A 27,070-nucleotide genomic window follows, 5' to 3' on the forward strand; every position below is an offset into this window, starting at 1 on the left:
TTCGATAGATTTTTCTATTGAATTTTTTCGTGCGTGTCTTGAAAGACGCCAAGAATAATCCAAACAAATCCCTTACCAGAAACCATAAATTCCCTAATGAGGAAATATATTCATCCACACAAGAGCAAAAAAAACACCTAAGTGACTTCCTCGTACCGGATTTCACTGAGTGCTCACTCCCCATTCCTCCATCCATCCTAACGAATGTATTCCCCAAATGCCTGGAATAGTTTTCCATCGAAAAACCCATACAACATGCTGTCCGCACCTTCACTCTGAGCAATTCATCCCCCCTTCAGCCACGATACGAGTGATTTTTCCATGCCCAAGAGAGCACAAATTCCCCTCCAACAGCACCAGTGAGAGACAAAACGCTCCAACACTGTTACTGGATACCTAACGCAACTGAGATCCGCTATACTGCGTGTTCGTATACCGGTGACCCAAATGAAAATCTTCCAGCCAGTCTCCAGTCCTCGTCCGGGCTTCTTCGTGACGAGTTCACGTCCACTCGTGTCTCTAAACTGTTATAATGCATCTGTCAACTGGTGCATGTGAAGTTAAACATTACATTTCTCCTTGATTCTGAGAGAATAGTGCAATAAACAATTTTGAAAAATCTGTGATTGTGATTATTTATAGATTCCTCCAAGTGATTGAGCAGTGCATTTTTAGTACTTATCTATGATAGTCATTTTAATTATGTTATCGATTGAAGTGAATGAGGTTTTATTGAACAACTTATTTAAGGTATATCCCTGGAAAACAGGTTTTTACGATTGTCCTCATGTTTTTCATAAATAATGGTTATAATATTTTCCAGCTATTGAAAAAAAGTCTAACTAGCTGTACTACACAGTTTAGGAGATAGTAAATAATGTTATGAGTCCCCCCGAACTCGATTTTTCCATCTCATCAGAAAACGGTTCTGACGATGGTATTAAAAAACGAATCCATGGTAGATTGATAAATTCCGAACAGACTGAATTTTTTGTGAAATTTTCTAGTTCATAGTTTCGATATTGTTGCGATATTCAGCTCTAAAAAATGGAAATTTCGTGAAATCATTTCTTATTTGATTCAAACAATTCATTAAGAAATAATTTCTTATTTGATTCAAACAGTTGTTGTTGCCTTCATTAATAATATATGAGGATAGCAAAACTCAATAACTTATGAGAGTGCAATAAATTAAGCCATTTAGACCCGGTTGCACCAGCTTCGGGTAACGAAACCGTCTGACAAAAAAAAGAAAATTTGGATGTTCATTAAATTATTTTACCAAGGAGAGTAGCTCAAATTTACCCCAAGAACAAAAAATTAAATTGAATCCCAAGGTTAAATCAGTGTTATTTCAAATGGGGCTACAGGATAAATGAAAAATTATTCTTCGGGTCAAATATTGAAAAATTATGACCCCTATGATATAATTGATCCAGGGGAAATTCATAGGGACTAACTTTTGAATGGTATTATCTTGGGATATACCTTAAGGTACATCCCTAGACAACAGGTTTTTCTTAAGATTGTCCCCATTTTTTTCGTAGATAATGTTTATAATATTCCCCAGCTATTGAAAAAAATGGAAATTTCATAAAACCATTTCTTATTTTATTGTTGCTTTCAACAACTTATGAGGATAGAAAAACTTATGAGAATGCTCTAAATTAAGGATATCCAAGTATCTTTTACAGTTTGGTACAGACTACACTATAGATTCAACCACTTTCAATCATCAAATTTGTCAATTAAATTCCGTGAGAAAAATTTGAAAAAAAATCATAAATATTCAGTGTCTTTAAAATTACATTTTGCACAGAATTATTATTTTTTTAAACATTCGTTGTTTGTAAATAAATAATTGAAATTGTTTAAACTGTTGGAAACCTTATTTTTATAGACATAAAATTAATTTCTGTTAAAATTCTGAATGTGGAAAATAGAATGTTCATAAATTCCTTATTTTTAAAGATTGAAAAGACGTACATGAAATGAAAAAAATTGAAGTGCTTGGGATTCGACTCGGGTAGGTTAAATTGAGGAATGTGTTAATAATGGTTAATAACATCTAATTTGAATAAATTATTCATAGAAAATGTTTGTAATTTTCAAAAATTGCAATTTTCAAAATATTTAATTAATCTTCCTCCAAAACTAAACTTTCTAAATTTTTATTCACAATTTTAAAATGTTTTCTAACAGTTTAATTTCCATATTAAAATTCAGACCAGCAAAGTTTAAATAATAAAATTATGGTAAAATGTCCGGAAACTTAGGGTTAAATGGGGCTCAAATGAAAGCTTTGATATTCGACTACAAAAGTAGAAAAACATTTCACTGGAGAAAAAATAGTCAAAGTACTTGGATATCCTTAAGGATGTACTAAACCCTTTCGGTCAAAATTCAGGTTTTTTTCATTTTCCTGGCAAATTATTGATCGGATTGACGCGAAATAATATACCGTTTTTGCGTTTTATCATTATTGATTGACTCACGAAGTTTCATGGCAGTGCAATCGTTTTCCTGCATTTTTTCTAAAGTTTTGTGAATTTCCGAAAAGTTTTAGAAAAAACGCAGGAAAATGATTGCACGATCATGAAATTTCGTGAGTCATTAAGTAATGATAAAGCGCAAAAACGGTATATTTTTTCATGTCAATCCGATCAACAATTTACCAGAAAAATTCAAAAAACGTGAATTTTGGCGAAAAGTGAATTTTGGTGCAATATATCCTTAAGTCATTGACAATTTTTTCTGAAAATCCGTAGGGACTAACTTTTGGGTCGTGTTGTCTTGGGATGTACCTTAATTGAGGAATCCACTAGCGGCGATAGTGCTAGAAATACATTCAAACTGAGTGCAGGATGTAGAGGAAGTCTCGTGAGGCGACGAAGCGAGGGAAAATAAGATAGTTGAATTACCACGCGACTGACTTTTTTAAAATAGTGAGCAGACGAGATTAAAGAATTCATGAAACGGAGGGAGATGGTGATTTAATGAGAACACGTGGGATTTTTTTCATCGGAGACAACGCAATGAAGGATTTTACGGGGTTTCAAATTTATTGGAAACACTGACATCAGCAGTAAGTATTTATTAGTTCAATTTGTTTTTTTTTTATGGTTTCAGCAATTCAGTAGCGAAGTGGTAAAGCGGTTTAAGTCGACTTGTCTCTTAGTTGAGTTTTTGAAGAATATCTCCGAATCCAAAGGAGGTAACGAAATTTTCGTAATAACCTTTTTTCTAGAGCAAATTGAGTGCTACAAAAAAGGTTTCAATAAGAATGTAGCTATCTTCCTTAGATTCCGAGATATTCACTGAAAACTGGCCGATAGTGAAAATCGACTTAAACCGTTTTACTACTTCGCTACTGAATTGTTTTAGTGCTTTTCTCTTCAGATTTAGATCAGAAATTTGGCTGACATGATTTCTCAACTTCAATCAATGGAAAATCACGTCAGTTATCTGCATAATGTGGATACATATTTCAGCAATGTACGGTGTATCAGCCTGTTTATGGATATTAATTATCCGTATCTTTAGAAAGTTCGATTCTTCTAGATCCAACGATTAATACGGGCTTTACGAATGTTTATGGATTTTATGTTCCATTAATATTCATTTTCCGCGTAGTTTAGTATGCAATTTCCTACGTTCTACAGATTATTCAGACGAATTGATTTCCGTTATTCGAGATACATAGAAATCGATAAAAGTTCGGGGGGAGATTTCGAAAATATGAGAAGGGCTTTGGCTGCACAAGGACGGGTTTATTTGGCCCGTTATATCAGAGATATGAATGCTAATGACGCCATTTATGTGATGAAGTTATAAAAGTGAATTTTTACTGAATAATTTTGCGGGTGAAATTTTCCGAGAAGAAATAATAAAACGAACAAAATGGTCTAAAGGCTTGTTTCAGAAAAATTTATATGTACTAACAAATTTAGTAAGAAAAAATTGCAAATTTGCCGCAAAAGTTTATGGAGTTTCTATTAGTTTTCTATTGAAAAATTCAGCAGCTTATCTGCGCGTTTTTTTGAATAAAAATGTTAAATGGAAAATATTCTATGGAAAAATTAATAGAATTTGATTTTTATATCTAACTTATTCTATTGAGATATTTTATATAGAAATTCCTCGGTTGATTTTTTTCAAGTTTTTGGGTTTGATTTTTTTTAATGAACAGAGAAGAAAAATAAAATGGAACGAAATGGAAAATTTATGAGAATTCCTATAGAAAATATTTTAATAGAAAAAGATGTATAGAAAAATTAATAGAATTAGATTTTTCTATAGAAATTCCTCGATTGAAATTTTCAGAATTTTGCAGTTTGTATAGAGTGAAAAAAACTCAGAAAATTCATGGGAATTCCTGTAGCAAACGTTTCAATCAGAAAAGTTGTATAGAAATATCAAATTCTCCGAATTTTTTCCATCTAATTCGTTTTTCTAAAAAATTTTTTTGGCGCTTGTACAACTGAAAATCGTGAAAGTTCCAACTTATTCTATTGATATATTTTCTATAGAAATTTCTCGGTACAAATTTTTCAAAATTTTTTGTTTGCTTCTTTAATAAAAAAAGAAGAAAATAGAGTGGAAGAAAAATAGTAAATTCAGGAGAATTCCTATAGAAAATGTGTTAATAGAACACATTGTATAGGAAAATTAATAGAATCAGATGTTTTATAGACTTTCCTCGATTAAAATTTTCTAAATTTGGTGTTTAATTTTTTTAATGAAAAGAACTCAGAAAATTCATGTTTAGGAATTTTTACAGAAAATGTTTTAATCGAAAAAGTTGTATATAAATATGAAATTCTCCTGTTTTTTTCCACCTAATTCGCTAGTTTTTTCTATAAAAATTTTTTGGCGCTTGTACAACTGAAAATCGTGAAAGTTGGCTGGAGATAGGTGTTAACAAGATAAAAGAAATCGCGAATCGATGGAATGCGGGCATGAGAATCCGCTGCATCACACCGGCGAGTGCATAAAAAACGTTGAACAAGGAGTGTTGCAGAGGTTTCCATATGACCGAGATAGTGGATGTGTGAAAATACTCACTGTACATAGATGACAGTAGTACGCGAGTTTTATCACTTTTATAATGACTTGTAACATGGACAATGTCATTTTGCACGGTTTTATTCTGAGGGAGCGTCGCGGTGGTCCGCATTGATGGTGATCACTTTGCTCTTTGTTGCTGCTAACGCGTTAATTGGTTGAAGGTCATAATCATAAATTCAGTTGTAGACGGTGCGGAGGCATAACAATGACAGCTCACTCGTTCATTTTGATGGCGCATATGTTTTGGGCGGAAAACGATCATTTCAAAACGCTCATGTGACCTTGAATGACGTCACAACTCCGGTCGGTCAACGCCATCTTCCGTTGAAGTGGTGTTTTTAGAAATTAAATTAGTGCGGCAAAGTTCGTAACGTGTAAATAGTTTCATTATATTATGAATGAATATTGAGAAGTTCATATTTTTCTAATACCGTATTAATGAGTAATAATTAAAATTAAAAAATTATTATTCATCTAATCAGGAATTACACTTGAAAATGAATTTTGCACCCTTCCTGCTTGAAACATTATTTATTTCATTTTTTTTTTTCATTTCGAAAATCACAATTCAATTTTTTCCATTAACCATTGATATTGTAATGAAATATTAATGACGGCCATTATTTTCCTGCCGATCTCGTGTGGCATTTCACATGTATTGTTATTCACGATAATCGGAATATTTCATTTTTTTGGATTCGTTAATTCATGTTAAACTACATCCTAAATTTAAAGTTAAAATTTTCACATCGCTTTGTTTGAGATGACCTTGAATGACGTCACGACTCCGGTCTGCCAACGCCATCTCTCGTTGAATTTGCATTTCTAGAAATTAAATCGATGCGATCAACAGAAATGAAATTATGTTGTAGTAATATTATTATAAAAAAAAAATATTATTTAGGATTCATTCCATTTAACAAATTCATTAGTTTGTTTTGCTTTCTTTCTCTCATACATTTATCGTAATTTTTTTTACAACATCAAACATTCGCAGTGCATATACGGTTGTAGTATTATTTAAAACATTATCACACTGAAACGCACGTAGCGCCGCGGAGTGAGCCAACTACGAAGTGTAGGGAGTTGTGACGTCATTATCTCCTCCCTGCGCAAATTTTTAATAATTTTTGTTAAAGAACCGAAGTGATAAAAAAATAAAACCAAACTTTTAAGTTGTGCAATTTCTCACGTATCAAAACTCTTGGAGTCGAGAGGATCAATTTAAATCACTGCTTCATTAAAATAAAATATGAATAAAAAAAATTAGCCTGCCATAATTTTTTTAATTCTCACCGACCTCCATTCAAAACAAGCCCAATTATCCACAACTTTTCTCTTCGTAATGGTGACCCACTGAATAATTTGAAATAACGTCAACTTGAATTTTCAGTTGCATAATACGTACAAAGGGTAACGATTGTTTTGTTAATGCCAAAGTGAGCATGACGCCATTAAAATTAGAAAGAGGCGAAAAATTGTAGTTGAAGTGGTGACTGGGTTGAATTGAGGTCTCGCGTAGGTCGCGTCGTCGCGTCTTCCACGGAATCTCAATGGAAAGAGAGGACGGGCCAATATGGCGGTCGCGTGGGAACGCACCGGCCGATAGTTTTCCGCGGCCTCTCCTCTCAAACTTGATCTAGCAAGCGAGAAAATTACAGACTTTAGGTAGATCGGTAATTCTTTCCCGGAATATAGGTAATAGTGTCATAAAATTCCATAGTCTGGAGGTCTATCTGGGTACTTCTGTTTTTCACTGATTTATGTTTGATTATTCAGGTGGAATTGTATTACCGATTGGATCTCCTTCTGGATCAGGAGTCGTTCGGCGTAGAAAGCTCGGTGAGAAAATTATGGGAATATCTGGACTGAGAGTTATCATATTCAAGTGGAAAAGAAAGTACTTTCTTTGTTTGAAGATATATATTTTCAAACACTTGATTTTTAGATTTTTCGGAGAGATTTTATGCGACGATGGGGAGTTTATGAATATTTTTATGCCGGGGAAAACGATTTTCGTGGATGAATTATGGGATTTTGGAGAAAAATCGGCGACATTTCCTTCTGAAAATTCAGAATTTTCTCTAGTGTAATTAATTCGTTTTTGATAACTGTGAGTGTCTTAAAATTTGAAAAACAACTGAAATGCGGGGAAAACTTTGCGGCACGAATTCTCAGCCAAAAGGGGACGGAAAAATGTGAAAGATGGCTCAAAAAATTTGTTCATTTTACAGAAATCGGATGAAGCGAGTTCTGGGTGATCTGAAGAGGATAAATAATTCTAAGGAATATTTAAAAATGGGAGGTGGGGGCGTGGCCATCTTTAAAGCCCCTTAATGAGCGCTCTTTTTCCTCCTATATGTAATGATTGGTAATTCTTTCCCAGAATATAGGTAACAGTGTCATCAAATTCCATCGTCTGGAGGTCTATCTGGGTACTTCCGTTTTTCGCTGATTTATATTTGATTATTCAGGTGGAATTGTATTACCGATTGGATCTCCTTCTGGATCAGGAGTCATTCGGCGTAGAAAGCCCGGTGAGAAAATTATGGGAATATCTGGGCTGGGAGTTATCATATTCAAGTGGAAAAGAAAGTACTTTCTTTGTTTGAAGATATATATTTTCAAACACTTGATTTTGAGATTTTTCGGAGAAATTTCGTGGGACAATGGGAAGTTTATGAATATAGTTATGCCGTGGGAAAAAGATTTTCGTGGATGAATTATGGGATTTGGGAGAAAATTCAAAATTTTCTCTGGTCTAATTAATTCGTTTTTGATAATTGCGAGTATTTTGAAATTTGAAAAACTACTGAAATGCCGGGAAAACTTTGCGGCATGAATTCTCAGCCAAAAGGAGACGGAAAAATGTGACCGAAGGCTCAAAAAATTTGTTCATTTTACAGAAATCGGATGAAGCGAGTTGAGGGTGATTCGGAGAGGATAGATAATTCTAAGGAAAGTTTAAAAATGCGAGGTGGCGGTGCCGCCTTCTTTACAGTCCCTTGATGTGTATTGTGCACGGAGAGAAAAATTGGATAAAAATTACCGAGAAAATCGATGAAATGACATGAAAGTGATTTCTGGTAAAATTCTGAATATTAATAAATTCGTTACGATTCCGAACAAATGATTTTTACAATGCAATATTGATTGTTTATAAATCATTTATAGAAAATGCTCGTAATTTTTTTAAATTGCAATTTTTAAATTACTTCAATTTTCTCTCAAAAATAAACTTTCTATTTGTTTTTTCAGATTTTCAAAATATTTCTAACGGTTCAGTATCGAAATTCAAATTCAAACCTACAAAGTTTAAATAATAAAATCATTGCAAAATCTTCGGAAACTTAGGCTCTAATGAAAACTCCGACGTTCGACTACAAAATTCGAAGAGCATTTCACTGGAGGAAAAATCGCCAAAGTACTTGGATATCCTCAAGTCGTTTTTCTCCAACTTTTTTCCCGTGTGATAATAGAATGAGAGATGAATGCAAAAATCATAATCAATCGTTAGAATTCTCCCCATCACCGGAAACCATAAAATCATAACGGATTTCCAAGTGTAACACTGAAAAAAAATGACAATGTATTCTTGTGAAACAACACTCGTACCTGGAATTTCGTAATAGAGGAGAGGATAGACACCCGAGGTACTCTTCAATTGAGCTACGCGTATGGAACACGTATAACGAGCATTAAAGACAGGGGGGTAGACGTAGCGGTATGCGGCTTGGCCTAGAAGGCTAAGAAACACTGTAAAGTCTAGATAGAGAGCCAGATGAGCGGCGAGACGAGGAATGAGAGAAGAGGAAAGGAAGCGGGCGTGTCGCTCGATTAGGCTGGAATGCCAGAGAGATGTTGTGCTGATCAAGGTCAGGGGAGAAAAAATAATTTAGAATGAGGTGTGCAGAGTGGATCAGCGTGTATGCATAAATAAACGCTTTGATCGTTCATGCAAAACTTAGGAGGCTTCATGGAAGAATTCCAACATGTTTGTGATGGAATTATCTCGGTTCATTGTTCATGATGTGGGGTATTAGTCGGTAGGAGTATTTCATACATTTTATGTTTTTTTAAATATTTTTTTCTGTATCCTCTGGGAATTTTAGAATTGCCATTTTTAAACCTCTTTTGTTTATGAAAAAAATATTTGGAAGTTTCAAGTTGAGTTTGGAAAATTCCATTAGATTGCTATTGAATTTCAATAGAAATCTAATTCTTCTATTTTTTTTTTTTTTTTGAAAAATCAATTCAATTTTTTTTAGACTAATTATTTCATATTTTGTATATAAATTCCTCGGTCTACATTTTTCAAGGTTTTTTGGTCGATTTTTTAATGAAAAGGAGAGAATATAGAGTGGGAAAAAATAGCAAAATTTGCGTCGAGGAATTCCTACAGAAAATAACCCAATTGAAAAATTTGTCTAGAAAAATAAAATTCTATTGAATTTCTATCGCATTTTCTAGTGATTTTTGAGCGATTCTATTAAAAAAATTCTATTTTTCTATACATTGTATTACAAATAATTTAAAAAATCGCGTCGAGGAATTCCTATAGAAAATGTTTCAATATAAAAATTGTAAAAAGATGAAATTCTATTGGATTTCTATTAGATTTCTATTAATTTTTGGCCGATTCTGCTGAAAAATTCCGCAATTTATTTGGGCATATTTTTTTTCAATAAAAATTTTCAATGAAAAATATTCTATTTTACCATGACTGCATCCCTCAAATTGTTTCACTCTCATTTCATCCATGATGATGTAAAACAACTTACTTGCCCTACTCAACCATACAATACTATCAGCTATCTGAAATAATTATTTATCTACTGTTTTGTTTTTTTTTCTGTGTCCTATAATCAAACCATTGTATATCATATGTAAATACCAGGCTGAAGGCCCTCGGGCGATGGCCAGTTACAAGCTTCTTGTGACAAATTCCGTTAAAAATAAAATAATAATATTCTATTTTTCTACACAACTTATTGTCTACAGATATTTTCAATAGAAATTCACGACCAGAAATTTCTATAAAAAATGTATCAAGAGAAAAAGTTGTACGGAAAGATAAAAATTTATTGAGTTTTTCCATGAAATATTTTCCTGCGTAATGATTTCACATCAATTATAAAATACAAAAATGAAAAACCGCGTTAAATTTTCTTCTACCAAGTTAGTTAATTTCCCTCAAGTAAATCTGTTCCACTCCATCAAAGATTCTCACGTGGAGCATACATTTTTTCGGTGAAGCTAATTTCTTCTCTCAGCGCATGAAATGACCTATCAATTTCTTAAAAAATAATTCTAGATAATAAGATATAGACAGGTTATGCTTGGACGAATGCAATAACGGAGTTGAAGAAATGATAAAACAGTTGTTGTCCTGCCTTATTGCCAAGTGACCCACTTCGACCCAGGTCATTAGAGTGTGAAGTGCAATAATAAACTTATGTGGGCTCGAGACGATGGAAATATATTTTCTAGAACGGGAATTGACCCGGGTCCGGCATCTTTTTAAACTCGAAAAAGAAATCTTCCGAATTGAATGTATTCAGAAGACGAAATTCTGTGGAGGTGTGAATGTCGTGTCGCGGTAATAGAGAGAGATCGTGGAATTTCTGAGATGTAAATTTCCGATGGAAAGTCCAAGTATTTGGTGTGGATCTTCACGAGAGTCTACTCAGTCCCTTTTTCTCGTCTCTTATTATGCATTATTTCGAGTGAAATTTTTTGATGGCGTATGGCCAATTGGCCGTGATGATTCGAAAGAGGAAATCGGAAGGTCAAAAAAATAGGTGCCGAGGATTTATGAATGTTTATCGTTTGGCGTTTTAACGCATGAGTGGAATTGAAAGTTGCACAAGAGATAAATAAAGTGTGGGGGGGGGGGAGAACAACAGTGAGCGGGCATTGCTCTTACGAAAATGGCGTCTTTACCTATTTCTTTTTACCTTTACGCGGAAAATGTGACTCCATTGTGATTTCAGCCAAAGGGCAAATATAAATGACGAGAAATATGTACTAGATGATGGGATGCATTTTTCAAATAAATTTTTGCCTTGCGTTGGTCGGAATTTTTACGATTAATTTCAGGCGCTTTTTTTATTGGAGTCTGGGGAAATGCACGTTGAGACTCAAGGTTTCTACAGTTTTCAGAAACGATAGTAATGCACTATGAGCTCATACCATTTTTTTTATCATGAAAAGAGAATAACTGGAGATCATAAAATTGTTATGTTCTCTCAGGCGCGGAGAAATGCTTCCGGATTGTTCTGCGAGATTTTACGAGGAACGAGTTGAAAAAATCTTCTTTTTTCGGTTAGGAATGGAGAAAATACTCAGAGGAAGACCCTTACGGGGCCCGTTTTTTGATTAATTACTCTGTTTTCTAAAAAATATGCGAAAAAAAAATTTGTGTGAATGAAATAAATTAAGTCCAAATTCCCTGGAGATAAAAAATGAAAATGGATTGGTAGCACTAAAATTTCGTTCATATGATTTTTAATTTGAAGAATTTTGGAAAAACTGAAAATTGTTTTTTGTAATAGAAGAAACAGCAAAAGAAGGACTTTTTTCTGGTGTTTCTTCTATTACAAAACAAAATTCCAGTTTTTTTGAAATTTCTCAAATTTAAATTTTGAGTGTTTCTTGTCCTCTTTTTCGACTATTCGAGAATAGCTTTCCCGTCGAGGGTTCTTATTATATTGAAATATCGAGGTATGAATTCTGACTGCACGTGCATTCAAACCAATAGGGGACAGAGATTGTGCATGATATTTCGTTACTACAAAAGAGTGAAGAAGGTCTCGAGGCACGTGGTTGGAATACCTCATGTCCTACCCGGAATGTCGAGTGTGCGTGATCGACAACGAGAAAGTACACACACTCAGTGTGACCCAGACCAGAAGGGAACTGAATGCACAAAAAAATAAACAATGATTCTCTTGTCAGGACGAGTGGGGAGGGAATTGTAACCCCTGTACACCGAGAGAAAAAATTAGGGTGCAAATCTCTGGTTGAGTGGATTTCAACCCGTAACAAGAAAATCTCCTTACACACCTCCTTCCTTAAAAAAGGTTTTGACCAGAAAAGTATACGTTTCAAGTCAAACTCTCTAGGAGTAACTACTCTTCACCAGGGATAGGCAACAATATTAGATTTTGGCAATATTAAAAAGGATTACCTCATTACATTGTTAAAAGTTTAACTATATTTACCCTATTTAAAATATTATAGAATTTATTAGTTAAAGTTTTCGATTGATGGTGAATAAAATATTTGATAGTACTAAAATGTAATTTTTGGTTACCAAGCTAATTCTAACTTACGTACTTTATTTTCGATTATCCAATTAATCATCAATCTTCCTACCTAAATTATTGGTTGACTAGGGGGCTTCGCCCCCTGCTCGCTCCGCTCGCCCACCCGGGGGGTGGGGTTCGCCCCCCTCGCTCGCTTCGCTCGCTACCCGTCCGTCCGTGTGACCGCAGCAGTGTGACCGTACCCATAAACATCTTCCATATGTCCACTCTATAGCGGTGTCTTTGGTATTACGATCCGTCATCTCACAAAATAAGGCAATGTAAGATACTAGACTATAAATATCTGACAGTGTAAATAATCCAATAGATGGGTTGGGTCACTTTAACACAATGAAAAAAAAGAACAATTATTACTACGAAAATTATCATGTTTTGGTGGAAACTTTCTTTTTCGTCCACAAGTAAATTGATTCAACACGACAAAAGATCTCTTCAAGGGAACATATAATTTTTCGGCAGAACGAATCTTTTCTCTGAATGTACTAAGGAACGTGCGAAATGCAGCGGTAATGATGCTTAAAGTAGCTCTACCCTTTTGGGGTTATATTTCAATTCAAAGATTTTTAAAAACTACAACAAATCGCCTAAAAACTCGGTGTGATTCGGAATCGTAACTGTTTTCCTCATTTAATTGTCGTTCAAGTTTTTCTCAAAGGAAATGTTGAAAATCCATTATTTAACACAGGGTCTTATGTGAAAAACGCGGAATTTACCACAACTCCGGTTAAAACAAAGATTAAAATCTAATTTTTTTTCCTAAAAACGAGAAAAAAATCATGAAAAATATTGGCACCTGTTGGATAACGATTTATGGTTTAGTTTTTTTTATTATTAATAATACTGGCATCAGGAATAGACATGACAACAGTGACCATGTGATGGCGCCCGCTCCGCTCGTCTCCAACTTCCCATATGATCGTACGGCGTTGCCACAGTTATTTGCAAGCTAGTCAATTGAAAAACTGCTTATGTGCACTTTATTTTTAAAAAATTGATATAAGATAATACTTATNGATTGATGGTGAATAAAATATTTGATAGTACTAAAATGTAATTTTTGGTTACCAAGCTAATTCTAACTTACGTACTTTATTTTCGATTATCCAATTAATCATCAATCTTCCTACCTAAATTATTGGTTGACTAGGGGGCTTCGCCCCCTGCTCGCTCCGCTCGCCCACCCGGGGGGTGGGGTTCGCCCCCCTCGCTCGCTTCGCTCGCTACCCGTCCGTCCGTGTGACCGCAGCAGTGTGACCGTACCCATAAACATCTTCCATATGTCCACTCTATAGCGGTGTCTTTGGTATTACGATCCGTCATCTCACAAAATAAGGCAATGTAAGATACTAGACTATAAATATCTGACAGTGTAAATAATCCAATAGATGGGTTGGGTCACTTTAACACAATGAAAAAAAAGAACAATTATTACTACGAAAATTATCATGTTTTGGTGGAAACTTTCTTTTTCGTCCACAAGTAAATTGATTCAACACGACAAAAGATCTCTTCAAGGGAACATATAATTTTTCGGCAGAACGAATCTTTTCTCTGAATGTACTAAGGAACGTGCGAAATGCAGCGGTAATGATGCTTAAAGTAGCTCTACCCTTTTGGGGTTATATTTCAATTCAAAGATTTTTAAAAACTACAACAAATCGCCTAAAAACTCGGTGTGATTCGGAATCGTAACTGTTTTCCTCATTTAATTGTCGTTCAAGTTTTTCTCAAAGGAAATGTTGAAAATCCATTATTTAACACAGGGTCTTATGTGAAAAACGCGGAATTTACCACAACTCCGGTTAAAACAAAGATTAAAATCTAATTTTTTTTCCTAAAAACGAGAAAAAAATCATGAAAAATATTGGCACCTGTTGGATAACGATTTATGGTTTAGTTTTTTTTATTATTAATAATACTGGCATCAGGAATAGACATGACAACAGTGACCATGTGATGGCGCCCGCTCCGCTCGTCTCCAACTTCCCATATGATCGTACGGCGTTGCCACAGTTATTTGCAAGCTAGTCAATTGAAAAACTGCTTATGTGCACTTTATTTTTAAAAAATTGATATAAGATAATACTTATGCTCATGACCTCTATGATTTATTTTAATAATTTAGAGCTAGAAATACTGATTTTTAGAATGTATTTTTTGTGAAATAGACTCAATGACTCCAGCCGTAGGGGTAGAGCTACTTTAATTGACGCCGATAGACGTAACAAATCAATTCTCCACTCCCTCCGCATTATCAACTGAAAAGTAACATCTTATTTCAGAACGTCTCTTTGAAGAGATAAAAATAAAATTGTCAAATCTCAAAATCAAGGAGGTCAACTACTCGGTCTTGATGTATATCCGTCACATGAGATTTCTTTTCCGTGACCTAGGTCTTTTGTATGAAGACAATTAGGCCAGCCGAATGAAACCACTCTCTACGGTGAGATTTCGCTAGTTTCGCTCTTTTCAAAAAATTAATGAACACCACTAGCACTTTCGATTCTAATGAAACACAATCTCATGCGCATTAAAATTTCATAGAAAAACCTAATTCATTCGATAGATAATTCTACTGGATTTCTATTAAATTTCTGTTGAAAATTCTATTAGGTTCGACCGATTCTATTTGAGAATCCCTAGTTTTGGTACACGTTTTTTTAATAGAATATTTCCGACATAAATTAGTTTATACTAGAAAGTTATAAGTTATAAAGAAAGACTATAGAAAGTATTTTTTAACCAGACAGGAAAAATCTATTCTGTTGATTTTTTCAACAAAATATTTTGCATTTAAAATGAATGCCTTAATGGTAGTTCTCATTACGCAAGAATGAAGGGAAAAATTTCCATAAACTTCATAAAAAAACATGCCTAAAACTATAGAATGGTCTTTGGGCCAACAGTACTTTAGTCTCTCTCAATCGCATAAAAATTGAACTATCGTTCAAGTTTTACCGGTTTCCACCACCCGCATGTGTCATGACCCAACACTAACGAAAATCTATCCCATTCACTTTCCCAATCCCCGAGCATCAAAATAAACGATCATAAATAATGTCTCAATCCTCCGGTACAAAATTCGCTTCACCCGTCCGTGACAAAATCTGTGACAAAGATAAAACCTTTTATAATATTCAATTCCGCTTCGCGTACTTGTGATCGTTCGAAATAAGGAAAACTATTAACGTTTAAATACGAAAGAAGTAAGATTTTCTAAAATCTACTCAGACAATATAGGTTCATCAACTCCAAAAAATGTTGCTATTTTTTTAATGTAAAGCCTGTTTGTACTCAAATGATAAATATCGTTATCTATGAATAACCAAATTTTTATGAAAAAAAAAATTAGTAGTATGACATCCACAACTTCAAGTTCCCAGTTCCCTTTTTTATCACAATTTTCCACATACGAAGAGAAATTTTCTAGAAAAATTCTAATACGAGTACTGGAAAAAATCACAATCCACCGGCTGTGAAAAATTCTAGTGCTGTTAAGGTAAAATTTCTTGGTATTTCTGGTAAAATTTCTGGGGATTTCTGTGAACCTTTCACAGAAATACGGGGAAAAATTCACGTTTTTCCCAATAAAATTTCCAGTGCCACCACTGAAATTTTTTCCTGGCCATCACTTTGGGCCTCTTTTTCCGTGCTAGCACTAAAATTTTTCTAAAACATTTCTCTCCGTGCATAATATTCATCTGGCTAAAGGGCCTCAGGCGATTGTCGCGTTGACAAATTTAATCATTCATTTATTTATTTAAAAAAAAATGTTTTTAAATTGCAATGTTTTGTTTCAGAAATGCGTAGCGAAGTGGGCGAATGGCTGGCAACGTGTGTCGGTTCACCAATCTGCATTTTACTGTTGTCGTGGTCATTGTTGATATACCAGAACCAGCCATCGTCCTTGAAAAGAAGAATCGACGTGCTGACTGTTGCAATCATCATCGAGAGTTTAGCTCATCAGATTGGTTTATTACTATATGCCATACTCACGCTTATAAGACCTGCCAATCACTTTGGAGGTAAATATGGCATTCATCCTACTGCATTGCAATTATATTCACTTCATTCATTCATTAGGCGGCCTCGAGAGTAAAAAAAAACAGCGGGAAAAGTTGCACCATGAATTCTCAGCCAAAAAGGGATGAGAAAACATGAAGGATGGATAATTTCAAGAAATTATCTGACATCTTGCTTGCGTACACTCCCGCTGCCGCAAGGGGCTTCAAAGATGGCGGCGCCTCCACCTCGAATTTTCGAATATTTTTAAAAATTATTTGTCCTCTTCAGATCACCCTCAACTCGCTTCATCTGATTTTTACGGAGTGAACAAATTTTCAAAACAATCATTCAGATTTTTCCGTCCCCTTTTGGCTGAGAATTCATGGTTTAACCCTCTGACTTGCAATCTTATCTTCAATAGGGGATGAGTAGGGAGCGCAAGAACAGTGCGGCATGAGTCCTAAATATAAAATTTTTTTAAAGGAATTTATTAGTAGACAGGATAAAACAAAATGAAGGAAGAAAAACAATTCGAAAAGACGAATAAAGTCGTGAAATAATGTCGCGCATGAAGAATAGAGGAAAGGAGGTCGAACTGTGTACGGAGGATATGGAGCCTAAACCGAAAATTTCAAATAAATCGTAAACGTCGCAGCAGTTGCGAACGACCAGACACAGACGCAGTGGAGAGGGAACTTTAGGATGGTATTAGTGATTTGCTTGGATCAAGTGGAAACGAGAGTAGATGTATTTTATTATTTTTAATTGAGCATTTGAAGGAATTTTGGCGCTTTCGTGAAGGAAGAACACCTCTGTATCATTATTACAAACTTGTTTCATTTCTTTGAAGAATAATGATAGGAAGCGGAATAAAACAAGAGCATAACCAGAGTATCGACGGATGGATCGAATTTGACGGTAGAATAAAGAAATACGTCCCCATTGAAATTCGACCTCCTCCCCTTTATTCTTCATGATTCTTCATGACCTCGCGTATGATTCTGGTAGCGACGTAGGGTCCCCAGATTATTGACGAAGTAAGTAGATAGTAGCGCTCGAATTTAAATCTTCAAATTATCATTTTCTGTTCAAAATAAGATGTAAATAAATTCATAGAATAATGCACGTTTCAACATGTTTGTGACGGTGAAAAGTAAACTCAGTTTAAAACGTAAACGGGAAACTACGGTAACCGTCAGAGGATTAAAGTTTTTCCCGCATTTCAATAGTTTTTTCTACTCCCGAGATGGGCGCCAACATTAATAAATTAATGAAATTTCCTTTCTATTATTTGTAGAAATATGCTCCAGCCTCGTTTGGCTGTTGAACACATCTCGCATTCTTCAGGAGCTCACATTAACATCAATAGCCATTTTTGCCGCAATCAGTAAAGACGAATTAACTGTGACAAAGAATCACATTAAGTACCACTTGGTATGTCTCACGGTAATAAGTGCCTGCATAGGCTTCACCGGAATACTAAACTTCGAGCCTGAAACATGTGTATTTCTCGCTCAAGACGTATCCCCCAAGTACGGCCTCTTCGTCAATTCCCTGAGGGCATTGCTGCTATTAGGGACCATTTGCGGTCTTTGTGGGGCAATTTTCAAGGATACCTGCCGCAGCCCAAAGTCCGAGTTACTGCAGTCAGTTTCAGATCTGTCCGAGGCTAGCTCCAAGAATTCCTCGGGTGCTTTCGAATGCCATCCTCACCATTGGGATCCGTCAAGTGGCTCGTGCACCAGTGGATCAACGAACTCTAGGGCTTGTCTGAGAAAGAGGAGACCTCAGGTTGATGAGACAGGAAGCAGATCGACGGTTTATAGCATAATTTTTGTGTGCTACATTTTCGATCATCTGCCTGTATTGGTGAGTGTTCTCTTCTTTTTTTTCACCATTTTGTTTTGGAATTTTTTAATATTGTTGATTTTCTTTACAAGACATCCGTGGCTTCGGGAATTTTTTAACGAAAATGGGTGATCATGACGGTCAAACGGATTTAAGGCTCATACGGGAGGATCAAGAATAGGGTCTAAAAGTACCCACAGGGAAAAATTTATATTTTGAAAAATATATAAAAAAATATCTTAAATTGGCCCAATTTATATAAAAAAATATAAAATATATGATTTATATATATTTTTTATACCTTCTTTATAAATTTGAAAAATATATGTAATTGGCCCATATTAGATATTTTTTTATATATTTTTTGATGGGCGTAAGGGTCGCAAGGGTCAAAATGAGGGTTAGAATAAGGATCATGAGGGTCAGATTACGGATCGCACGGGTCAGAGTAGGTGTCTAAATAAGGACCATGTGGGTCAGAATAAGGGTCCAAATGAGGGTCATGGGGGCCATATTGGTATGCGGAGCGAGGAGGGGGCTTAGCCCCCTAGTGAAATAATAGTATTCAAACACCTATTAAGCCATTAATCATCGCTATTAACAGATATTTTAAAGGTCAAAATCCAAGGGTCAGAATAAGGGTCCAAATACGAGTCATGGGGGCCATATGGGGGTTGGCGAGCGGAGCGAGCAGGGGGCGTAGCCCCCTAGCGAAATAATAGTATTCAAACACCTATTGAGCCATCAATCATCGCTATTACCACACATGAAAGGTCAAAATCCAAGGGTCAGAATAAGGATCCAAATACGGGTCATGGGGGCCATATGGGGGTTGGCGAGCGGAGTGAGCAGGGGGCGTAGCCCCCTAGTGAAATAATAGTATTCAAACACCTATTGAGCCATCAATCATCGCTATTAACAGACATGAAAGGGCAAAATTCAAGGGTCAGAATAAGGATCCAAATACGGGTCATGGAGGCCATATGGGGGTTGGCGAGCGGAGCGAACAGGGGCGTAGCCCCCTAGTGAAATAAGAGTATGCAAACACCTATTAAACCATCAATCATCGCTATTAACAGATATTTTAAAGATCAAAATCCAAGGGTCAGAATAAGGGTCCAAATAAGGGTCATGGAGGCCATATGGGGTTTGGTGAGCGGAGTGAGCAGGGGGCGTAGCCCCCTAGCGAAATAATAGTATGCAAACACCTATTGAGCCATCAATCATCGCTATTAATTAATTAGTAGTAAAAATTTCATTGAACAAGTAGTCATCTTATACATAATACTAGAAATACTTCGTGACTGACCTGTCGTGAACCCAGAACCACTTGTCCCGGTAGGCGGACACTGCCGCAACAACAGCCATTGTCATTTCGGATGAATCCGTTATCATACATCACTTGAAATAGTTCCTCCAGCAGTTCCTATTCTTCCCTCGTTCAATGAAGAATTTCATAAGCTGTGCATTCATAGGCAAATCAGAAAACCAGTGTTTCTTCTTGGGATTGTCTCTTCGATCATCGGAATTTCTAGTTAGGTACATCGTCCTAACCTTTTGTGATGATCTTTATCAGCATGTTGCATCATAATAGTTCTACGCGATGATTGGAATGACGATTGGAGTCATCGCCACGGGTATTGAATCCCATTAATTCGTTGGAGCAAGCAATTCTTGAACTGATGTTTTGTCACTCTGATTTTTGACTAGCGGTGAAATTGAAAGGTTCACCTATTCCATTTTCCAATTTATCATTATTTCCGCTGTTTCTAATTCAATTAAGATTCGACGGATATATTTATTTGATAAATGCTCTTCCTTTCAATTTCACTGCCCTCATTCTGAACTGTTGAAATATCCGATAATTTCTCTTCATTTCCTCTTGTGTTATGAATCTAATCGGACGCGGAATTTCTCTAGTTGTCAGCTCTTAATGAATGAATTATTCTTCTGAAAACGAATAAATTCATCCTACTTCTTCGAGCCTCATCGCTGTATTTTGCGAATACATTTGAATAAGTTGGTCATCCATGGAGATTTACGATGAATAACGATCGAGGGAGAGTGTTGCTCAGTGAAAAGTCAGACCCACTTTATTTTTGTCCTCATTCGAAAATATATTTTCCTGCGGAAACACGTGCGAAATTGTTCTTATGTTGCATATAGTATAGTTTTTTTGCTGATAAATTAGAGATATGCTTCCGAATGATTATTTTGCACATCATTTCCTTCTATTATGTATAGTTCATTGTTTATTTCATTTTATTAAATTGAATCAGCATTCTTGTCAGATAATTTTGTGAGTTTTCAGCTTAGTTGAATGTCATCATCATCATTATTCTTATTATTCCTTCCTTCTATACAATCGATTGTCTTTTTTATAGTTCTATCTCTTCCCTCAGTCCAATCAAATCAGTAGTGAATGTGGTTTAAGTCAATTCCATTTTAGCGCCAGTTCTCGATGAATATCTCAAATTCTAAGGGAGTTAGCAAAATTTTCCTAAAAATCAGTTTTGTAAAGAAAAGTGAAGACTATCGATAAAGATTTTATAAAAATTTCGCTATTTTCCTTAAATTCCGAGTTATTCAACAAAAACTCAACTGGGAGCTAAGTCAACTTAACCCGATTGACCACTTCACTACTGAAATGTTAATAGTAAAATGTTATTTATGCATAGTTGAATGAATTTGAAACATCACATTTGAAGAAACTATCAGAAAGCTCACTTTCAGGGAAATTCATGAAAAATTCAAAATTTTCAACAATCATTATAAAAATCAAATCAACCTATATAGCTACCGTAATCATCTTTTAACTTCGACTTAATGGCATTAAAACAAACATTTTAAGCTATGATCTGAATTCAACGATATCCCGAGAATTCTAATTTTCAAAAAATACAAAATTTTTGCAAATTTTCAAATAAATCAAAATAACGATTATTGCTATCGCCTTCATCTTCGAACTCGGTCAAAAAGACTTCCAAACAATTTTTTTAAGCCATCATTCAATCAATTCGGAACATTTTTTTTAGTTATCGTGGGACAACCGATTTTTGAAAAAAAGCGAAAACTAAAAAAACTCATCGATGAATTAAATTTTAATTAATGACGATTGATAGAGCTCAACAATATCTACATTAAAAAAAAGCGATTTAATTCCATCCGTTCATTAGCGAACAATTGAGGAAAAATTTTGTTACATACGTACACTCATACACACACGTACGGACGAGGTCTCATCATTGCATTTTCGGACCTTTTGGATCACACTCGGTCGATATCCTCCACTTAAAAAAAATTCAGTGTAACGATTTTTGAAGCCTCTATTCCGCTTATCAAGTAATGCAATATGATGTCTATGTATATTCTTTTATGTACTCTATTTTTTTGTCTGCACTAATTGTCAAAAGAGGGAGATTAATTTCTTACTGTAATAAAAGAATATCCAGTTCTGCAAAAAATATATATATACAATAGTATATATGTATATATTATATGCATATATTTTTTATACTTTAATTTTTTTAACTGCAAAAAAAATTGATATAGGATAGTATATATGTATATAGTATATGATACATCCTTAAAAATGAAAAAGTACGAAAAAAGCAAAAGCGAAACGAAGAAGATGGAGAGGATTATGACGATTTCGAATAAATTATTCGACTATTAAATTCTCTTTGTGGAAAACTTTGTGGAAATCATTGATTTTTCATGCATTAATATTGAGATAAAAATTGAGAAAAGTGAGAAAAGGTAAGGATTTACTATTCTGGCACCCATGGAAAAGAATACGCGTGTTCTAGTAACACAAAAAATTTAAGACTTAAATTTGAACGATTACACAGCTTGCATTCGGAAGCAAAAAAATATATAAATCATGCGTCCAATGGGAAAATGGCACAGACCACTGGAGAATGGTGATGAAGTAAAATTTTAACTCGCATGTTTTGCACAGTCTGTGGAGCATGGGAGTATGGCTTTGAGGTGTGTCGATTCGGTTTAGTGATGGTTACGAGATCAGGTCAACAGTTTCACTCGCACGATTTCGAACGGCCGTTGGACGTGCGTAGAATGCACATTCAGGTGAATTAATCGATTTGTATTGCTGGGGAAGTCAGCGTGCGTTCAACTCCTAGATTGTGCCTGTTATTTTTCAGATTGTATCTCGAAATTGATTGGTGATAATGATTATCTGATCTTAAAATTTTAAATTCAGACGAGATTTTTTTTTCAATTTTTTAATTGTCTCCTTTTTTGATTGATTCAGGAGGAAAAATGGTTTTAGTCCTGCGAAAAAATCATTTGCTCGTAAATTTGAAGTTTCTCAACTAATAATTTAAGTGCTGTTACATAATGCTCCTGGAAAATACAACAGAGCTCAGGCCCAATTCATTAGCGAAATAGAAAGGATTATTCCGGAGGCATGAAAGCACGTTTTTCCGATTTTAAGAACGGAAAAATACGGAGAAAAATGGAAACCTGATATTTTATATTAGATAACTCCTTCGGGGCTCCCCTATTCAATGAAATTTTTACCGCCGATCAATTATTGTCGGTAATTCATTCATGTAGAAAAAAAAGATCATCATCGCAGTATACGCTAACCGGGTCGAAGCGATGTAAAATAACGATAAAAAAAATGTAGAAAAAAACATTCTTTCCTCGTCGATGTATTTTTTTCTATGATATAAACCTATGGAGTTCTCTCACATCAAATCATTGTCGTGCAATAGATTTTTTTTTTCCTGCCAACAGTTGGAATTCTTCTAGGAATATTTCTGATGACGAGAAAAAATTGATTTTTGTGAAAGATATTAAATTTCCTTCTATCAGGCCCGGTTTGTTCATGTACCTTTTGCTCTGAAGGCCCGTTTAACAAACGGTTCGTTTGCCCAATCATCCGTTTCGCCAGAGTGCTCCATGTGTTATTTCAATGGACCATTAGCTAAAACTCCGTTTGCAAAACGGATCTTTAGGGGAAAAGGAACATGAACAACCCGGCCCTCAGTTGGTTAATTTACTTCAAGTAAATCCGTTCCACTCCATCCAATGTACTCACGTGGAACATATAGTCTTTCGGCAGAGCTATTTTTTTCTTTCAGTGTACTATTATTTCATACAGTCCTCTTTCCCTCGTTTTCGAAAGGGGCAAAAGAGGGATTCGCTTTTGAATTTAATTTAATGTTGAACCTTACACGGAAAGAAATGTTCAGTAATAATTACGGAACTCTCACTTCACTCACCGATTACGGAATCGACTCAGAAAATTTAAGTAACGGTATCGTAATTTTTCACAAGAGATCCGGAAAAATTCTGTGACAGTTCCGTAAATTTTCCTACCACCACATTTCGCTCCGGAATTACGGAAAAGATACGTAATTTTTATTGAATATTTCTCTCCGTGTAACCCTCGATCACTCACGCTCGGCAGCCAGCCTTCACCCGCCGCATGATTAGCGCAGTGCGGCTGAGTTAAACCGAGCGCGCTGTTGTCACGTTGGCGCTTAGCGTGATGCGCGCATTTCAAATGTGGCAGTGAATGTAGCAACACTGTGGCTCGAGCGGTTGACAGGGACTCACCCGCACCAGGCGGCGCGGCGCCGCTTTTCTGTTCGTGCGACGTTTCTTTTTGTTTTTTAGCTAAACAAATTTCCCAAAGAAAAAACAGGCAACGCCAACGCTCAATAAATGGATTGAACCAAGAACTCAAATTTTTTCGGAATTTTTAAGCATCGAGAAACACGCTAAAATATAAAAAAAATGAAATCAGACGATGCCGCGATCATTGAGCGAGTGACCGAGGGTTAATAATTTAATTTGTCACAAGACCGTTAGACCCATATATATGACCGCTCTTCTTTCGTTGAAAAATATCCAGCGCCATGGGGATCTTATAAGAAGAACTCATACTCTTATGGCGTGATTTCGTACATAATTGCTTAATCACAATGCGTGAGTCCCAGCGGCATTGACAGGCATTCAGTACTCAGTAATGAATATGAATTATCTTCAAGTAAAACGTGCGCATATGTGTTGATAAGTCCACCAGTGAAACTTTCGCTTCAGCTCCCTGAAGCGCAAACATCGAATTATATTTCAATACAACAAACAGGGGATAATATTGCAGGGGGGAGGGGCATAAAAATAGCTTGACGTTGGTAATTATGGGCTGACAGAGTAATAGTTATGATCAATCGAAATTGATTTCAGTGAATTTTTTTTAATGATACACTTTCGGATTTCATTATGATTTCCGCACGAAATGGTGTATTTCTTAGTGCAGTCTGTCGGAAAAATGTTTCTGATCTAAAAACATTCATTATTTTTTTCTCATGATTATTACGGAATTAGAATGCAAAATGTTGGTGAAATGTTGAACGGAATTGCTAATATCGCATATAAATTTATCAATCTTTTAATTCCGCAAAAATATATTTTTTTAAATTTTCGTACAATTGTCACTGAATATTTTCAATAAAAATGGAAATACCAGTAATAATTATCTCTTGTATTTCACGTGAGGAAGTCACACCCAAAGGTTCATCCAACCCGGTATCCGGTGTGCAGTCACTCGTTCGAAAATCCTCGATGCTTAACACCCAACGTTTGACAGTTTTTTTCATTTTTCATTTTTTGTCAAATGAAACTAGCAACTCTTATTATCTCCACATCTGAAATTTTTATTTCACTCATAATTGTCAAGGGGGAAGTCCATTATCTTGATTGGGGTCAAGCTTTAACTAGCTATTGCGATTATTATTATCAAATTGATGAGATTCTTAATGATTTTTTATTACAGTTGATTTTTTTGTGTCATGTTTAATATAATAATAATGAGAAAATTCGTATAAAATTCTTCATTTTTTTGAATTTTTTATTTGAAAGAATTTTTATTTTCAATTTTTTGACAAATTAATCATTTAATTAAAAATCACTAATTTAAGAACTTCTAATAAAACTCAGTACACGAAATAACGTCTTACATCGTTGAAAACTTTCGATTTTACGTTTGTGCCTGAGGTGAAAACGAGCATGAACGGTCGCGCTTTCGGGACTTCCATTCCTTCTCCACAAACCCAGGTTCTATGTATGAAATTTGAGAAAAAAACAAAACCACGTCTGTGTATCTGTGAATTAATTAATTCACCACAGACACACCATCCCCGCTCGATACTAACGGTAATTACGATAGACCGCGTGGGTAATTATCATCATAATTATTTTTCACAATACAGAGTGAATTTCAAACGGATCGAGTGAAATGTTTGTTATATATTTCGATTTTGCTCAGCGCAACGGTTCAGGTGATTCTTCATGACGATCTTTCGTGTTTATAGTGTTAAAATTATGAGGCTTGTGGAGGGAAATTTTCATTGAGGTGAAAACCATCCTTTTATGATTAATGGAATTTTTTTCGAGTGAAAATAATTTTTTCATCAATAGCGAGAGAGATAAGACACATACGCCTCTTTGACAGTCAACCCGTGCTCACCAGTAGGAAATTCAACTCGTAATGAATTGTCTAATTAAATTTAATTCCTCATGCCGATTTAAACAGTCCGCATTTCCTTCCTAATTTATATAATCGAAAATTCCTCTCCCCCTCCCCGCGAGAAAAAAAAATGCTGTGCATTTCGAAAATGACTCATTAAACCTCGGCAGTTTTGCCTCGACTAAACATCTCTGCATAATGGTTTTTATGCACAGAAACATCGAGCGCGAATATTTCTGGCGAAAGCGGAGAAGAAACTACTTGTCATAATTATATCTTTGCGGTCATGTTCACTTTGAAATTATAATTCACCTCGGCACGAAAAATTTCTCATAAAAATTTCATATTTCGTTGGATTTATTATTTCTATTATTTATTTTTTTACAGATTGTATCACTCAGACCGGAACTACTGAGGGACTACTGCACGGTTCAAAATTTGGCAATATGGCTGCCGCTGGTGAAGGACACGATGCTTCCGGTGTTTTTGGCCATGTTCGATAAAATGTTCTGCCGATATGTGGCTAAGGTTTATACGAAGCAAGATCGATCGCGGAAGCTGGCACACTGTGAGTACTATAGGCCTTCCGGTAGAATCTTTTCCTTCGTTTTCTGGAGTGGGAGACACGGATTCAAGTGGAAATCACGTAGAGAGGGGGTTCCCCCGAAGGAAAAACTTACACTGAAAGACCTATAACCTAATCTTGCATGAAAATTCTTGCGTTATGAACATGAAGAATAGAGGGAAAGAGGCCGAACTGATACGGGGGCCACCACTGAAAATGGGGAGGGCAAATAGATCCGATCAATTAGCCCCTCATGTATAGATATTCCAAATTTTTATTTTTTTCCTCATTGAAGTAGTTTTGAAGAAAATTGCGAGCTAATAAAAAACATTTGCTAGTTAGTACTTTTTTTAAATTAAATTTTGAAAAATCACCCCTGAAAAAAAAGGCGTTATTCCCCCTATTTCATTATTTCCAAAAAATTTTATCACCAATCGGTAGCAAATTGTTTGAAGATTTTTGCGAGTTAAGAAAAAATCGTTAATGCACTCCTATTATTGTATAAATTAACAATTCCAATTTCAACTAAAAACCAGAATTGATGACCAGAGTTTGTAGCAGAGTTTGTGTAGAAGTCTTTAAAGATGACAAATCTCTCTAAAGATGATGTCTGTTTTCAATTGAAAAGCGCAATTGTGACAACATTGTCCAGTGGGGTCTAGGAGTCTCCCCTGGTTCAAAACCATCTTTAGAGGCCCTTAGCACGCCATTTCTCGACCCGCTCTTTCATATGAGCCCAAAAAAACATTCATATCTTGT

At 35.3% G+C, this 27,070-nt stretch overlaps 1 protein-coding gene across 8 annotated transcripts in view; it reads left to right on the forward strand.

Annotated features, from left to right (window-relative positions):
- The first annotated feature begins 476 nt into the window (after positions 1–476).
- Positions 477–27,070, forward strand: part of LOC107037015 — a 31,389-nt gene continuing 4,795 nt past the window's right edge. The window contains exons 1-5 of one of the 8 annotated variants that reach the window (XM_015255325.1): positions 477–750; positions 2,769–3,085; positions 16,196–16,420; positions 17,698–18,269; positions 26,134–26,314. In XM_015255325.1, the coding sequence (XP_015110811.1) occupies positions 16,198–16,420; positions 17,698–18,269; positions 26,134–26,314 (976 nt within the window). In that variant the 5' untranslated portion in view covers positions 477–750; positions 2,769–3,085; positions 16,196–16,197. The remainder of the gene's footprint in view (positions 751–2,768; positions 3,086–16,195; positions 16,421–17,697; positions 18,270–26,133; positions 26,315–27,070) is intronic. The other 7 variants (XM_015255326.1, XM_015255328.1, XM_015255331.1 and 4 more) reach the window with 7 other exon arrangements.

This window comes from Diachasma alloeum, unplaced genomic scaffold, assembly GCF_001412515.2.
Source record: "Diachasma alloeum isolate Michigan unplaced genomic scaffold, Dall2.0 Dall_scaffold_00213, whole genome shotgun sequence".
Classification (NCBI taxonomy): domain Eukaryota; kingdom Metazoa; phylum Arthropoda; class Insecta; order Hymenoptera; family Braconidae; genus Diachasma; species Diachasma alloeum.